This window comes from Strix uralensis, chromosome 1 (genome assembly GCF_047716275.1).
Source record: "Strix uralensis isolate ZFMK-TIS-50842 chromosome 1, bStrUra1, whole genome shotgun sequence".
NCBI classification, from domain to species: Eukaryota; Metazoa; Chordata; class Aves; order Strigiformes; family Strigidae; genus Strix; species Strix uralensis.
This window is the reverse complement of record NC_133972.1, coordinates 146,139,360-146,155,125: the sequence shown is the minus strand read 5'-3', so window position 1 is coordinate 146,155,125 and position 15,766 is coordinate 146,139,360. Positions and strand designations below refer to the sequence as shown.

General features: G+C 37.7%; 1 protein-coding gene and 1 long non-coding RNA gene across 2 annotated transcripts in view; both read left to right on the top strand.

The window, feature by feature from the left end:
- The window catches only part of LOC141949933 (uncharacterized), a 730,729-nt gene that overhangs the window by 309,716 nt on the left and 405,247 nt on the right, over window positions 1-15,766 (top strand). The window lies entirely within an intron of this gene.
- The window catches only part of MMP16 (matrix metallopeptidase 16), a 186,691-nt gene that overhangs the window by 75,749 nt on the left and 95,176 nt on the right, over window positions 1-15,766 (top strand). The window contains exon 2 of the mRNA XM_074884091.1: window positions 14,711-14,859. Within this exon, the coding sequence (XP_074740192.1) occupies window positions 14,711-14,859 (149 nt within the window). The remainder of the gene's footprint in view (window positions 1-14,710; window positions 14,860-15,766) is intronic.

Sequence of the window (15,766 nt, the reverse complement as noted above, 5' to 3'; positions counted from 1 at the left end):
AAAAAACTTAGGTTAAACTGAAAACAGGTGAATACCAAATAAATTGCTGCTTGGGATACTTAAATATTAGGTTCACAGGATTAGCATACTAATGACATTGCTATGAGAATACATGACCTATTATGTTTATCAATTGCAAATGTAATTTCTAAAATATACTAGGTTACTTTTTTTGCATATTATCCTTCTTAATTGCATGGAAGATCATGTCTCTCAGAAGGAAAAAATGGAAAAGCATGCACATATGTTTTTCCTTGGCCTTTTCTGCTATTTTGATTCTGTCTTCATGTTTGAGCTAGAAAAACAATGTATTTATACCAAAAAGCCTATACAATGTCTGAGCTTTATAAATGTTACCAGTGATGAGTGTCAGGAAATTCTTTTCTTTTAGCAATTTATTTTTTAAATACGTATAAAAGTATAGATAAATCCTAATCTTGCTGTTGGTTGTTAGAGACACTTGACTGAATTCTGCCAGGTACTGAGTTCTCTAAGCATCCATCTGAACCTGTGGCTATTGCGAGTACCCAGGAATTCACAGCATCAGGTCCTAATTAAGCAAAGCTAAAATTGTTCTATTACATAGGGGAGCTAATAAAAGATAATCCCGTGGTTTGCTTTAAAACAATTACTGTATGTCCCTTACTGCCTGCAGGAATCACCTTGTCACATCCCTCACTTGCATCAATCCACCACTTCCCCTTCCCCCCTTCTATTTTTGTAATGCTGCCCTTTAACAAAAATAGAGTTTAGAGGATGACATAAAAGGAGAGTTGCAGATGTACCGAAATATATGCAGTCTTTCTGCTACTTGCAGAAGGATTACAAACAGCTGGTGAATTAGTGTACTGCAAGCAAAATAGACTTCCTTCTCAAATGAAGTATGAAGGCTTTTTTATCTTTATGAAAGCAGAAAGCTAATACAGCTAACCTAAGTTCATCATATTCTGCCACTAATCTACACAGGAATGTTTTACTTAAGAATTGATGTGTCTCTATAAGATAAGCAAGCAAGATAGCTTTCTCTACACTTTCTGTCTTTTTTCTTTACCTTAACATCTATGGCAGGAGTCAATTGTGATAGATTCTGTGGTGATCTGAAACAAGGATAGGATCTTACCTGTACTAAATTCACCTTTGCTTGATAATTAAGATTTGAACTCTGTACAGAAAGGCTACTGCATTCACCTATCGTGATCCAGGCTGAAACAGAATTTATGAAAGGTATGTGATCACTGTTGAAGATTATTTTTTTAAAAAGGTAAAAATGTTTGGCCAGAATTGTCGTTACCTCTGCCTGGCTCCATTTGAACCAAATGTACAGCAGGAAAATGACAGGTGTAATTTGCATAACTTATCAGAGAGAATCATTAGAAGCAAGCATGTAAAAATGGAAGTGCTAGATTCTGATTGATCCCTGCCCTCCCTGTGGCAGAGTCATCTCCCATGGGCATTTTCTGAAGAAGGGTTGGAAATGAAAGTGGGAAACATTAATTACAGATCAATATCCCATGAAAACTCTTCTACTGGACCAACATTTTCAAAACTGGGAAGTAAGTCAGAAACAGTAAGAGGTTAGGACAGAGGACGAGCTGGTTTCTGCACTGCCTTTTCCTTTTCATGGTTACAGCTTCTGACCAGATAGAGTTACTACATAGTGGAACAGATTGTCTTAATTGAAAAACAGGAAGCGAGTGGCTGAATTAAAATGTTGCCTTTCTTTCTCCCAACTGGATGCATTGCTCCAAAGAAATCATACTTTCCATGGATTTTACTTACTTCCTTCTCTATTAGCTCCATTGTCTCCTTGCAGAAGCTACAAGGGTTTTATTTCAAATGATGTGTTGTATTTACTTTTTTTGTTGTTGTTTTCATTCTGCTGTGTGGACCAAATAAAGTAATTTGGGAAACCACAGTATTACTTTTGATGTTCATTGCATTCTCTTCCTGTCTCTCCGTGGAAAGTGACAAACTGATACTATCTGTAGATTTTATGTACTGATAAAATCCATGTTCACCTTCTATCGACAGATTTCTGCAAGAAAACATGAATCAGATTTTTCAGAGCTATTATATTACTGAAAATACCACAAACCTTATACCAGCTTGATTGTAAAAAAGAAGGATTTCTAAAATATGGAAAGATATCCAGCAAGGAAGGGCAGCATTTAAATTTTACATCTTAGATATCTGACTTCGAAAAGCAGAAGGCAGAAAAAAAGATATTTTCAATGTAGAAGTGGCTTTAACTTATATTTAAAAACTCTTTTGACCATGGGAAACAAACATTCTATGCCATAAAAGCTTATATTTCAAGTTGTAGTGACATCATTAATTGCTGAAAAGGCATAGGAAGTGAAAAAGTAACATTCAGTGAAATAAAGGAACTATCTGATTCAGTTAAATACCTCCCGTTTCCACTGAAAGCAGCTTTCCTGCTGACTTTAGCATAGCCAGTTATTTTTTTAGAGACACAGACTTTCAAACACCGCTTATGTGCAATACAGTATGAATTTACATGCAGTCCTATCTGTAAAGGTATAGTAAAAAAACCTATGAAATATAAATCCATAAAAGATATGCAATATGTTGTTGCATTTGTAGTATTTTGCTTAATGCAATTTTAGTTTAATCATAATGTAAGAATATTTATGATATTGATATCTCTACCGGAAATATTTGCATGGATGTTTAAGGGATGTGTTTATTATTCAAAATATTATATTTCTTATGTCTTTAAAATGAAAAAAACCCTATTATAATGAAAAAAATTAAATATAAGTGATATGGAAAAAAAAGGTTTGGCCAAGTCACATTTTCTGTAGATGTTTAGCTTGCAGTTCATCTGCTTCACTGATGTAAACTTAAAACTACATTAATTATAATGGTAAAGTTATTTTATCTAATGGATTCAAATACCAAGTGTTAGATATGGTTTGAATAATCATTTTCCCAAAGGAACTTTGTAGCTTGACCTTTTGATTTTGTTACAAGCCTTTTTAAAGTAGCACAACACCATCTGTTGGTACATTATGTATTCATGTATTTCCTATATAAATGTCTTAGGACAAAGTTTTAGTACTTTTCTTAAGATAATTTGAAACAACCTATTGGGACATACAAAAAAAAGGCAGTGGAGATTAATGTATTTTTGGTTAATACACTGTTGGTATCTTTTTTTTTTTTTTTTTTACATGACAGCATGTAATTTATAATTGTGCCATAGAAGACATACCAAATAACCAAGATTTTGTACATTAGTCTTATAGTAATATACAGTTTCTATTTGTCTGATGTAGCTGTTGCTACTAATGATTTTGCAATCTATGAGGAAAAATCCTATATTGGTGTTAAATTTTACTGATATGAATACCTCTCTTTTGAAGTACATGATTGACTGCAATGATATTCTTAGAGCCTAAAAATGATGGTGGCCATTTCCAGCTAGTGACAATCACTTTGAGACTTTGCTGCTTGTAGGATGGCAATGGAAGTAGTGAAGCAGTCCTTATGAATTCCTGATGAAATGCGTTGCTTTGGTTGTTTAGCATATGTGTGTCAGGGGAGATAGGCCTTTCCTTTGTGGAATCTAAAACAGAAGAAAAAAAGTCCAAGCAAGTGCTAAACTGTAGGATTTAAATAGCAAATTCTGCTTCCCAGGTTGGTGTCCAGTTCCCTGCTTGCTTTTAGAAATAGTGAAATAGAAGAAACAATTCTGCAGTAAAACACTGTGATGGTAAGCATAGTCAAAATAATGCCAGTAATATATATATGGATTAGACCAAAATAATCAGCTTGCAGGTGAGGTATTGCAAAGCTGTAGGGATCAAAGATGTTAATACCAAGGCAATGACAAGGTGGGGTAATCTGGAATGTGATGAAAGAGTCACTTTGAAACCTTACCTTCCTTGATACATCAGCAAGTGACAGTTGCATTTATGTAGCGGTTTATGTGTTCCAAGCCTTGTCTGGATTATTGCAATGCTGTGCTGAGGAAAGTTGGAAAGCATCACTCATTCTTATTTATGCTGCCATGAAAGCCAGCTGATTTTCCGAGGGACACCTAATGGGCCAGTGGCTCAACCAGGATTGTTCTGACTCCAGCCTCATCATTCTTTTTGATATATGCCAATCACCTTGATCTGGCCAGTGGTGTTCTGGGATCCAGGCATCTGAATGAACTCCACAGTTATATAGAACAAGCCATGGAAAACAGTAAAAGAAAAATCTAAGCCCAGCAAAGATCAAGGCTATTCCAGGTGGGAACACATGTGTAACCTCTCAGAAGATACACAGAGAAGGAGAAAAAGAGGCAAAGAAAGTAAAAGGCTTGACAAATAAAATGAGTCTTAAATAGACTGGAGGTTATAGAATTTTGTGGGCAATCTCCATATCACACAGTATGATGGCTGTCAGAGAAGTAGACCACAATTCTTGCAAAATGTATACTAGACTGCTTAGATATCAGGCAAAAAGTTGCAAAATTGCATGCAAGTTCCTCCTTAGTTTGAAATTCATAAACAAAATGTGTTATTGAATAGGTGTTGCAGAAAGAGAGCTCTGTGGAGAATTAACTTCCTGGGGCTTATTTTTGTCTTCAAACATGAGGACTTTTTTCCCCTAATCTTGCAACACTCTGCTAGATAGTTTGTTTTCTCCAAGACTGGCTCCTCATTTTTATTTTTTTATTTTTTTCAATGACTGTGGATAACTACTAAGAATTACTCATTATCTTTTCAACTTGTTTAAAATATTAAATTACTCAACACCCCTTCTGCATAGGGGTTTTCAGTCTCCTTCCTATAAACTGTTTCTTCATTTCACATTGAACTAAATAGTGACTATTTCTGACGAAGGAATTGACTCTCATTCTTAACTTGTTCATTGTAGCATAATGGGACTCTGTTGCTTCATATAGCAAACTATCTGACTTCTACTGTGTCAATACTAATAATTAGTGTTTTTCGCATGTTCATATTTCCTGATTCTCTGCCAGTTCTTTTTTTTGTCCTCATGTTAGGAGCAGTGTCAATGTCTTATAGGCTGAAGGTAAGAGGGTCCATGAAATATGCTGGCTGTTTAGGAGTGTAAGTATGTAGGCATGTTTTCCCTCCTAGACGACTACAGTTCTTCCTGTCTTGGAGGTCTTGGAATGACACTGGGTAAAAGTATTTGAGTTATAATACCAAATGAAGTCTCCCCTTCTCCATGAGGAGAGTGTCTGTCTAAGGATATCAGTCACCTTAAACATAGTTTGCAAGGAGAATATGCTTAGCCAAAGTTAACAGTCTGTTTCAAACCAAGGTTTTGCAATGGAGTCAACTGAACATTCTGTTAGAATTACTAATTTAAATCAGCCAGCCTCAGGACATGTTCCTGTGTGCACCTATGCACCCTCTCTTGTGAGCTAAAATATACTTTCATTTCAGTTTGACAGTAGTTTACACAGTAAAAGAATCGATTGTTTTTATGACCATATAAGAAGTAGTCTGGAGTAATTTTAGAGCAATTATTAACAACAGACCTTGGGGGGAAAAAAAGTATAAAAAATATCAGTAGTGACTTTCCTGGATTTCTAATCTCTCAGGGACTTTTCCATGGTTTGAGCCAGTATGAGCAGGATTCTACAACTCTTCAGGCTATTACAGTTTTGGGAGCTTCAGTCTAAAATCACAGAATCACACAGAATAGTTGAGGTTGGAAGGGACCTTTGGAAGTTATCTGGTCCAACCCCCTACTCAATCAGGGACACCTAGACCAGGCTGCCCAGGACATGACCAGATGGCTTTTGAGTATCTTCATGACATCTCTGGGCAACCTGTGCCAGTGTTGACCACCCTCACAGTGAAAAAATGTTTCCTTATGCTGAGAGGGAACCTCCTGTTTTTCAGATTGTGCCCACTGCCTCTGGTCCCATCACTGGGCACTGCTGAAAAGAGCCTGGCTCCACCTTCTCTGCTCCCTCCCTTCAGATATTTGTACACATAGATAAGATCCCCCCTGAGCCTTCTCCTTTCTTCTCTTCTCTATGCTGAACAGTCCCAGCTCTCTGTCTTTTCTCATAGGAGAAATGCTCCAATCCTTTAATCATCTTCATGGCCCTAGAACTTTCTTTTTTTTTTCTTTTTTTTTTTTTTTTTCTGAAGCAGTCATAACTTATCCAGCCAGATTCTTCAACACAGCACCCTTATCCCTGTAAAGCACTTCATATTTTCCTAGAAGGTACAGAAATTCTAGTAAGATGTAAAGGCAGTGTCCCCTAACATGCGCTCTATGATTTGAGTGTTTACATCTACTGGAACTGTTAGTTTTATTTGTGGAAGTGTTTCCGCTGGTCTGGGTCCATGCCAGACTCTCCAGAGATTTCTGTTAGTGACTGGAGAAAATTTTCCTGAGCAGCTAACAAATAAGGTCCACATTCTGCAGTTGGTTATAAATGTGCATACTGTTACAGGGAATGATCAAGGTATAAGGAGTTTCTTTCCAGGACAAGGATTTGTGTCATAGTTGTTATAACACTAACCCACTCTTGGTACAGACAGTCAGTAGAAGTAGTGAATGAACAATGTAACTCCTGCCTTTGGAGCTCAGTAGTATGATCCCTGTTCCAAGTGTATTTCAGAGTCTCTCAAGCACAGTGCGTATCCCACATCTACCACTTACGGGTAGGTCCTCGCCTGCCTGGGATCTTCAGATGTCTCTGTCCTGGTGCTCCTGACTGTTCTTTTACAGCTTCCACTCCTGCTGCTCTGAAGCTACTTTTTTTTTTTTTTTTTTTCCATGCACAAGTGTGGCAATAAAGCAAAGGATTTAGAATATTTAAACTAAACTTGAATTATAAACGAGAGGAAATCAACAAAGAGTTTTGAATATATTTTGCCTTTTTACTCTTGCCACTCCTTGGATTCTGAGTTTGGTTCAAGTCACTAACCAGGCAGAGCTTCTGGCCTTGGGCTGCAGTCTTGATTCTTGCAATGGAGTTACCTCTCACTGGGAAGAGGAGATCAGTCATCATACACTTGTGGGCAAATTCCAGACTCTGTCCCCTTTCTCCTGACTTCATGTAGGAAGAGACATACAAGATCATGTATTGGTAAATCTACTGTCAGAGTCTTATATAATATGGATGTTCAGTTTTATATACATTTTGCAGCTGTAACACAGAAAAAACTATAAGCATATACATACTTGAACAGTGGAGATGCCTCAACTAATTTTGAACTATCTAGCTGCAGCAACACTGAACTCAGTGAGGCCTAATTTATCTTGTTCTTTGGCCCACTGTGAGCCCAACTGTGCTACTTCTAGTACTGTATCTAAATATTTACTGTAGTGCAGTTTGCAACCACAGACTTTTCTGAATTATTAAGTTCTTGTTACAAATTCTGTAATCCACAGTAAAGATTACTATCATTAATGTGTCTAAGTCTATGCCAATGCCTCATCTAAATTGTTTTTTGGGGGGTTGTCACAGTAATTCACAAGAAAAGAAGCTGGTCACTTTTTAGTTTAGGTCATTGGAGAACTACATTTTGCAAGTTGGTATTTTGACTTTTTCTTTTGACATGTTCGTAATGACAAACAAGATAGTTGCTTGGTCTGAAGGTGATTCCTTCTATTTAAGATCTTTTCCACCCTGCTATACAATTTCCAAGAAGTGGATTTGTTTGTGAGCTCAAGCCATTCCAGACTAATGTATTCTGAACATGCAGGCTCTTTTTTAGCTGTCAAGGTTTAGTTATCTCAAATTACAACCATAGGTAGCAAATGAATCATAACCATTAAGCTATTATATTATCTATCATAATTCTTGTTCTCATTCTGTAGACATTTCTGATAGACTAGTTTAGACTATACTGGACTATATGTTCTTGTTATATACTTTTTTTTAGAAGTATTTTTCTCACTAGATAGATACCATACACAATATACCCAGTCTGTAAATTCACATCAATCTCTTCTAGTAAGAAGACAAAACATCACCAGTGAAGAACTGGTGGCATTAGAGATATGAGATAGGAAAAAACAGCAGAAGATTCCCTATAATGCTCTATGTAAACACTTCTGTCTATCTCTGGCTGGCTGACTATAAAGTTCACAGAATCACAGAATCATCTAGGTTGGAAAAGACCTTGAAGATCATCTAGTCCAACCATTAACCTAACACTGACCGTTCTCAACTACACCATATCCCTAAGCTCTATGTCAGCCCGACTCTTAACACCTCCAGGGATGGGGACTCCACCACCTCCCTGGGCAGCCCATTCCAACAACTAACAACCCGTTCTGTAAAGAAATGCTTCCTAATATCCAGTCTAAATCTTCCCTGGCACCACTTGAGGCCATTACCTCTTGTCCTATCGCTTATTAGTTGATTAAAGAGGCTCATCCCCATGTCTCTGCAACCTCCTTTCAGGTAGTTGTAGAGGGCAATGAGGTCTCCCCTCAGCCTCCTCTTCTCCAGACTAAACAACCCCAGTTCCCTCAGCCGCTCCTCGTACGACATGTGCTCCAGACCCTTCACCAGCTTCGTTGCCCTTCTTTGGACATGCTCAAGTAATTCAATGTCCTTTTTGTAGTGAGGGGCCCAAAACTGAACACAGTAATTGAGGTGCGGCCTCACCAGTGCCGAGTACAGGGGTAAGGTCCCTTCCCTGTCCCTGCTGGCCACGCTATTTCTGATACAAGCCAGGATGCCATTGGCCTTCTTGGCCACCTGGGCACACTGCTGGCTCATGTTCAGCCGGCTGTCAATCAACACCCCCAGGTCCCTCTCTGACTGGCAGCTCTCCAGCCACTCCTCCCCAAGCCTGTAGCACTGCTGGGGGTTGTTGTGGCCGAAATGCAGCACCCGGCATTTGGCCTTATTGAAACTCCTACAGTTGGCCTTAGCCCATCGCTCCAGCCTGTCCAGATCTCTCTGCAGAGCCTCCCTACCCACGAGCAGATCAACACTCCCACCCAACTTGGTGTCATCTGCAAACTTACTGAGGGTGCACTTGATCCCCTCATCTAGATCATCAGTAAAGATGTTAAATAGGAGTGGCCCCAAAACCGAGCCCTGGGGGACACCACTCGTGACCGGCCGCCAACTGGATTTTACTCCATTCACCACAACTCTTTGGGCCCGGCCATCCAGCCAGTTTTTTACCCAGCAAAGTGTGTGCCCATCCAAGCCTCGAGCAGCCAGTTTTGCCAGGAGAATGCTGTTGGAAATGGTGTCAAAGGCTTTACTAAAGTCAAGGTAGACAACATCCGCAGCCTTTCCCTCATCCAATAAGCAGGTCACCCTGTCGTAGAAGGAGATCATGTTTGTCAAGCAGGACCTGCCTTTCATAAACCCATGCTGACTGGGCCTGATCATCTGGTTGTCCCTCATATGTTGTATGATGGTACTCAGGATGAGCTGCTCCATCAGGTTCCCGGGCACTGAAGTCAAGCTGACAGGCCTGTAATTTCCCGGATCATCCTTCTGACCCTTCTTATAGATGGGCGTCACATTGGCCGATTTCCAATCTGTTGGGACCTCCCCGGTCACTGAAAAGTCAGTATTAGTTGCAGTAGTTAGCTCTGTAATTAAAAAAAACCCATTAGCCACGATTAATTGGCCTAAATGGAGAAATGACCTGGTCATATGGATACTAGTTCTGGAGTTAGCTTATTTATCCATACCATAGTAAAAGCCTTAAATATCTTTTCAAAATGGTGTCAGCACTTGAGCTGCTAAATCCTGTAGTGATCAGTGTAAGTTAGATTCTTAAATGTATGCTTTTTGAAAATATATATCTGAATTACTCAGACATTTTAAATCATTTCACTTATAATGTCTTAGGTGGAAGTGTATTAAAAAACAAAAGTCAAAATATTTTGAAATTATGAAATCTCACATTTTTACTCAATAGAGATAGGAATTTTGTTTGCATGACATCTAAAAAAGGAACGGAAATATATGAATAATAGTTATATGCAGCTGCACTACTGAAGGTGTTTATGAAATTGTTTTGATCTGTGCTTTATTAGACTGATTTACTAATCTTTCAGGTTCATAGAACATAATTGTACTGTAGTTTATACTATGTACTGTCATTCAGGAACATTAATAATTTGTTGAAAAATTCTCATCTATCTTAGAAATCAGTAAGCTCTCTGAAACTCTGATTATCTTCATAATATTTTTGCTTAAGCTTTAATGATGATACAGGTTTTCTTTGTTCTTGGTAACAGTGTGGTGTCAACATACTGTTTTTAAAAGCACTCTTCCCAAACTAGCAAAATCCAAATGATTGAAGTCCATTGGTGTATTTAATACACTTTAAGTTAGCCCATGCTTTATCCTTCAGATGAGACAAACATACAGACATGTGACAAAGTGCTATCAATTCCATGGCCAGATGATCCATATAAGCATAGCATTAGTAGCAGTTATAAACTAAAATGAAAGTTCTTTTCATCATGTCAGAAACCCCCCAAACCTTAGGCTTCTAGTCAATGACATCCAAAATCTGGAAGGTGATACAGCTCATGTGCTGAGCACTTACAGGTTATATGGACTCTTGCAGAAGTGGCAGGTCCCTAACAAACTCCTAGCATCTCTACAGCTTTCATCACCAATGAATTCTCTTTATCTTTTTCCTTACAATTATGAAAAGAGAAGGTGGAATTATGGTGAAGGAATTTTTCTGGTGGAAACAAATGTGTGTAAAGCATGGTTTTATGGTTTTAAAATGTATAGATAAATGGGACATAAGCCCTGAAGTTCAATTAGTGAGAAAAAATATTTTTAGGCTAATTTTATTTATGTTTTTGTTTTTATTTTTTTTTTAAAAATGAAGTGTTTGAGTGTCCATGTTCTTCTGAATTACTCCTAGCATGTCAACTGAACTCCAGTGTTTGTTAATAGGCTAACAATGGGAACTAACATACAAATTAGTGCAAGCAGATTCTTAGTAAACATACATTTTAGCTTCTAGTTTCCTGGAGGTTAATGTGGACAATGAAATAAGATTAAACAAGAGGTTTCTTTAGCTTATTTAAAAATATTAGAAAGAGTGACTCACATAAGAGAGTTCAAATATATAAAAGACTGCTGCAGAGGGGAAAGGAACAATCACTTCCCCTCACCAGCAGCAGGTAAAATGAGAAGTTACAGGCTTAAATTATAGTAAAGGAGATTCAACTCTATGGCAAACTTCACAGCAGTAGGGTAGTAAAGCACTGTAATAGAGAGGGAAGTGGTGGAAGTCGTTGTCTTCCAGCTGTGTTTTTCTGTGGTTACCATGGCTTTCATTTTGCTGCAGGACAAGAAAGTCCTGCCCAAAAACTTCACTTGAGGTAGCAATATTTTATCTTCCTAAACTGTTTAAAGGAATGGGACACATCACTGATTTTGGAGTCTATGAAAAGGGTCTTAGTTAGTACCTAAGACATTACATGTTAGATGGATCTCCTTCACTATTTCCTTGTTCCGAGACAGATGAGTTCCTCAGGATGATAGATAGCTTGCCAACAATGCATTGTCATTGCTCAAGTGCATTAAGGCAGAGAGACATCTAATTTCAGTAGAGAGGGAAGGGAAATTCTCATGGTCATAATTTCTTTAATAGGTTACCTCAAAATTATGAGGCTGTGAGAAAATTTCCTTTGTTCTCCTTCTGTGTCTGCCTCATTCTGTCTCTTTTCCTCTTTGCTGTTTTACCCACCTATATATTTTGGACTTAACTAAAGTTAAGCTTCTCCTCCATAGTTCCCAGCATTTTGACTATGCACAAGAGAATCTGAGGGGCATATTTCAGGTAGCTGGCAGACTGAGACAAGGTTCTTCAAAATTTGTTAATAGAAAACTAGGAATCTGAGGAATGCAACAGGAAACAGATTTGTTGTTTCTTACCTTGTTTTGTGATCCTTTCTCACAAGGACAGAACCCTAGCTCTCAAGCATTCACTAGTTACTAAACTTGTAGGTCAAACCGTCTGAATTTTCAAAAAACGAAACTTGTTTTCAGAGTGTCATCTGACTTTCTGGTATGTTGACTGTGTCTTCTGATTTCTATTTTGAAGGGTGAGGGAAGACCCAGGTGGTCTACTTCCTTTGTTCAATGATAGGAAGTGACTATCAAGCATCCTGTATTTAATTTGTATATAAGTCTTTTTAGAAGGGGAAAGGCTACACTGTCCTCTCCTGCTGTTTCTGAGCCACCTCTCTGTTCCTTTTCCGTGTCTGCAGTGGCACTAGATTCCAGTTTGTCCTCTCTACTCCACTTCTCCCATGAGCAATACTCCCCAAGCTACTTTTTCTCTCTCTCTTTTTATAGCTTTTCTAATATGGATATCTGAAGGTTTAGCTCCTGATAAATTTGTTTACTTGTAATGCCATACCTCTTGTTTCCTTCAGTTATGCCACAGTGAGGATGGTTTTGAGTAGTGATAGGTGGCCTCACAGGCCTACCAAGCAATTTTATGTGCCCTTAGCACCCGAAAGAGATTAATGAAAAACTCTGCTCTGTGTCTGCATACCAAATTCATACTGAGAAGGTGGGAAGAAGGTGGCATCATTTTAGACAACAGTGACACGCTTGTTTTTCTTCCCTGACTGATAATTTGTTTTAATATCACTGTCTTGAGAAGATCAATCTCAAAATAACCCATTCTTAAATATACTCATTGTAAATATTAATTCAAATGGACTCTACATGCTACATTGAAATCAGCTCACTCTGTGTCAAACTTACTTCCATGGTCTTGTTTTCACATATTGCATTTCTTTTGCCAGCCTTCCAGCTCTAGCTGGCCTTTCAGAGCTGTCTTCTAATAATGGAAAGAAAAACAGATTTCCTGTGCAAAGTGACACATTAACTAAATTATTTATGTGATGATCCAAATCTAGCACAAACTTAGTGTTCACAAGTTTACCCTTGAAGCTGAAGAGTGCAAGAAATCAGGAGTATGTAAAGTTGGATGCAGGTACTGATTGTAGCAATTCATTTATACTGGAAATAAGAGCATCTTCCTATCAAACACAATTTTGTTCTTATTCTGAATGGCTCCTCTATATAGAGAGTATGAAGGTGAAAGAGGTTAGGCTGGGTCTTAATCCTGTGTGTACTGTATCTTCCTGTTGTGTAGAGCTCACAAACATTGTTGAGATCATGTCTGAACTGCACTATGGGAAGGTAAACCTTGTTTAGATTAGTAATATCTGAACTCATAAACTGAAGATTTCCAGTATCTTTATTGCCAGTTTGATCTTTTATTTACATTGAGTCAATGTTCACCTATAATACATGTTCAGTGTTAGTAAACTGAACCACAGCAGTGAATTCATCCATCTTGAGGTTCTTCACTGGGTCTATAAAAGAGGAGTGCACCACCAACATGGTTAATCTGCTACAGAGCTGAATTGGGTGGACTCTGAAAGCTGAACTTAGGGCTGAAAACTGCAGACACCAGTTTGGTGTTAGACTGTGTATAAACAGTGTGTATAAACAGATAAAAAACCCAGAAGTGTTGTATGAGGCAGACAGAACCTACAACACACTGTAAAGGGAGAGTGGGTGGATAACATTCATTAATGTAATGATTCAGAATCTGTGAGCCGGGATGTGATACGATTGAAAGATGTGGTTGAACTAACTTTTTAATTTTTTTTTTTTTTTAATAGAACAGAAGATCAGATTTATGGGGTTACAAGTATTTTGTTACTCAGAGGGTGAGGCTGCAGCAATACAATTTAACTGTGTCTTGTAGATTGGCAAGATATGTACCTTTCATTCTAGTGAGTAGTTCTGGTCCTTAAATGAGAAGCTAAGACATTTTTAAAGATGTATCAGTGGTCTCATTGCTTCAAAGGTCTTACACTGTGCTTTGTATAGGCTAGATTTTGAGAATGCTTAGAACCATTAAGGTAACTGCAGCATGTTTCATAGGGTTTTCCAGGTGTTCTTAAGATATTGGCTTTAATCCATAAAGCTCTCAGTTATTTGGCCCATGCCTTCTCCCTCTCACTTCTACACAATTAAGAGGAGAGCATAAACAATTGGCATTAAATCCATCTTGATTTAAAAAGGAAGAGCCTCTTATCAGGGAGTTTCCTGAAAGTGGAGACAGACTGCTACTTCACTATCTCCTGGCTGCCTGCTTTGCCTATAAATATGTGATTTGGATATTCTTCTCAGAAAGCTGAATGTCTCCCCACCCTTTCTTTCATATTCTTTGAGAGACGATAACAGTATAGTATAACTGTGTGAGAGCTATTGAGGGTTTATTATGGTAGTTGATGAATATTATTATGTACCATGTGGATAGTCAATTATATGTGGCATATATTATAGATTTTATATTTTTTCTGATTTAAAAATTTCTTGAAGTGTCTAGAGCCAGGGTTAGGTGCTTAAATTGCAACTTCAAATAAATACATTAAATAAATAATTGATGCAGGCAGTTACAGATAATAAAGAGAGCTGGCTCCTGGGTAGAAAACACTGTAAGTCTTAAAATAGCAGAATCTTTAATAAAGGAGATGAAATATAAGCCCCAAAGAATTTATTCTCTGAAAAAAACAAATAACAAAAAACAAACCAAAACCAAACCCAAACTAACAGGATTTATGCTTGTTGAATTAGAAGTTTCATTATATATGGTACAAAACTAATTACTAAGGAACATTTTATTTACCTCTAATTTCTATTTAATAGCCATTGCACTTGTCATTGCAGGTATGGTTACAAAAGTATGGCTACCTTCCACCAACTGACCCCCGAATGTCGGTGTTGCGCTCTGCAGAAACCATGCAATCAGCTGTAGCTGCCATGCAGCAGTTCTATGGCATTAATATGACAGGAAAAGTGGACAGGAACACAATTGAGTAAGTAACCAGTACTGAACTGCTCTTGACTTTTCTGTTTCAAGCAGGGTAAAATAGAGCTGGAAAAACTTTATAACATATGAAGCAGGGTAACTGGGATATCCAAATAGTGTTCCAGCTTCAGGTGGGGAGATAAAATGTTTCTCTCTCTCCTTGCCTTTCTTTTTTTATCTTCTGTATTTCATGGTAGCAGGTGGTCACCTGCCTAACTGCTGTCTGCCTTTGGGCAAGTGATTGTAAAGAAAATGTTTCAGGGTTAACTAAAGAAAGGGCCAAAAGGTTATCAATGTGGTAGTGGAGAAACCTATTCAAAATTGGCAAGAATTCATGAAATGTTCACAGTGGAAAGAGTCTTTTCTTGCTGGAAAATCTTTAGTGTGAATTTTCTTATCCTCATTGAAAAAAAATTTAGCACACTCCTTGGGCCTATTCATTTAATGGTTTCCAGTAGCAAAAGACCAGGTGTGGTCATTTTAACATGCAGTAAAATTGGATTAGTTTTGCATGCCCTTCGTAGTTCTGGAGTTGTGTAAGGCCAGCAGTGTCTGATTTTACTGACAGACTGAACGTAGAGAAACTTTCTGAAACAGCTATTAAAAGACACTTACAAACAACTCTATACTATGACAAAATTTTAAAATGTAGCAGGAAAAAAAAAAGAGTATTAGAACACAAATAAGAAAATGTATCTGGGATTAAGATTTGAAGTGCTTGTTGGACTCATTCCAGTTAAAACACAATAAAGATTATCTTGTGTTTTTAGAAAAATTTACTTTTCTTGAAACGCAAACAATAACAAAATAGTACTGTCACTACATAGCCAACATTTAGTTTATTGAAATATGTTTCTGCTACTTCTCTAAAATTCTTTTTAGGGGGGGGGGGGGGAAATACTCCTTTATTTCCC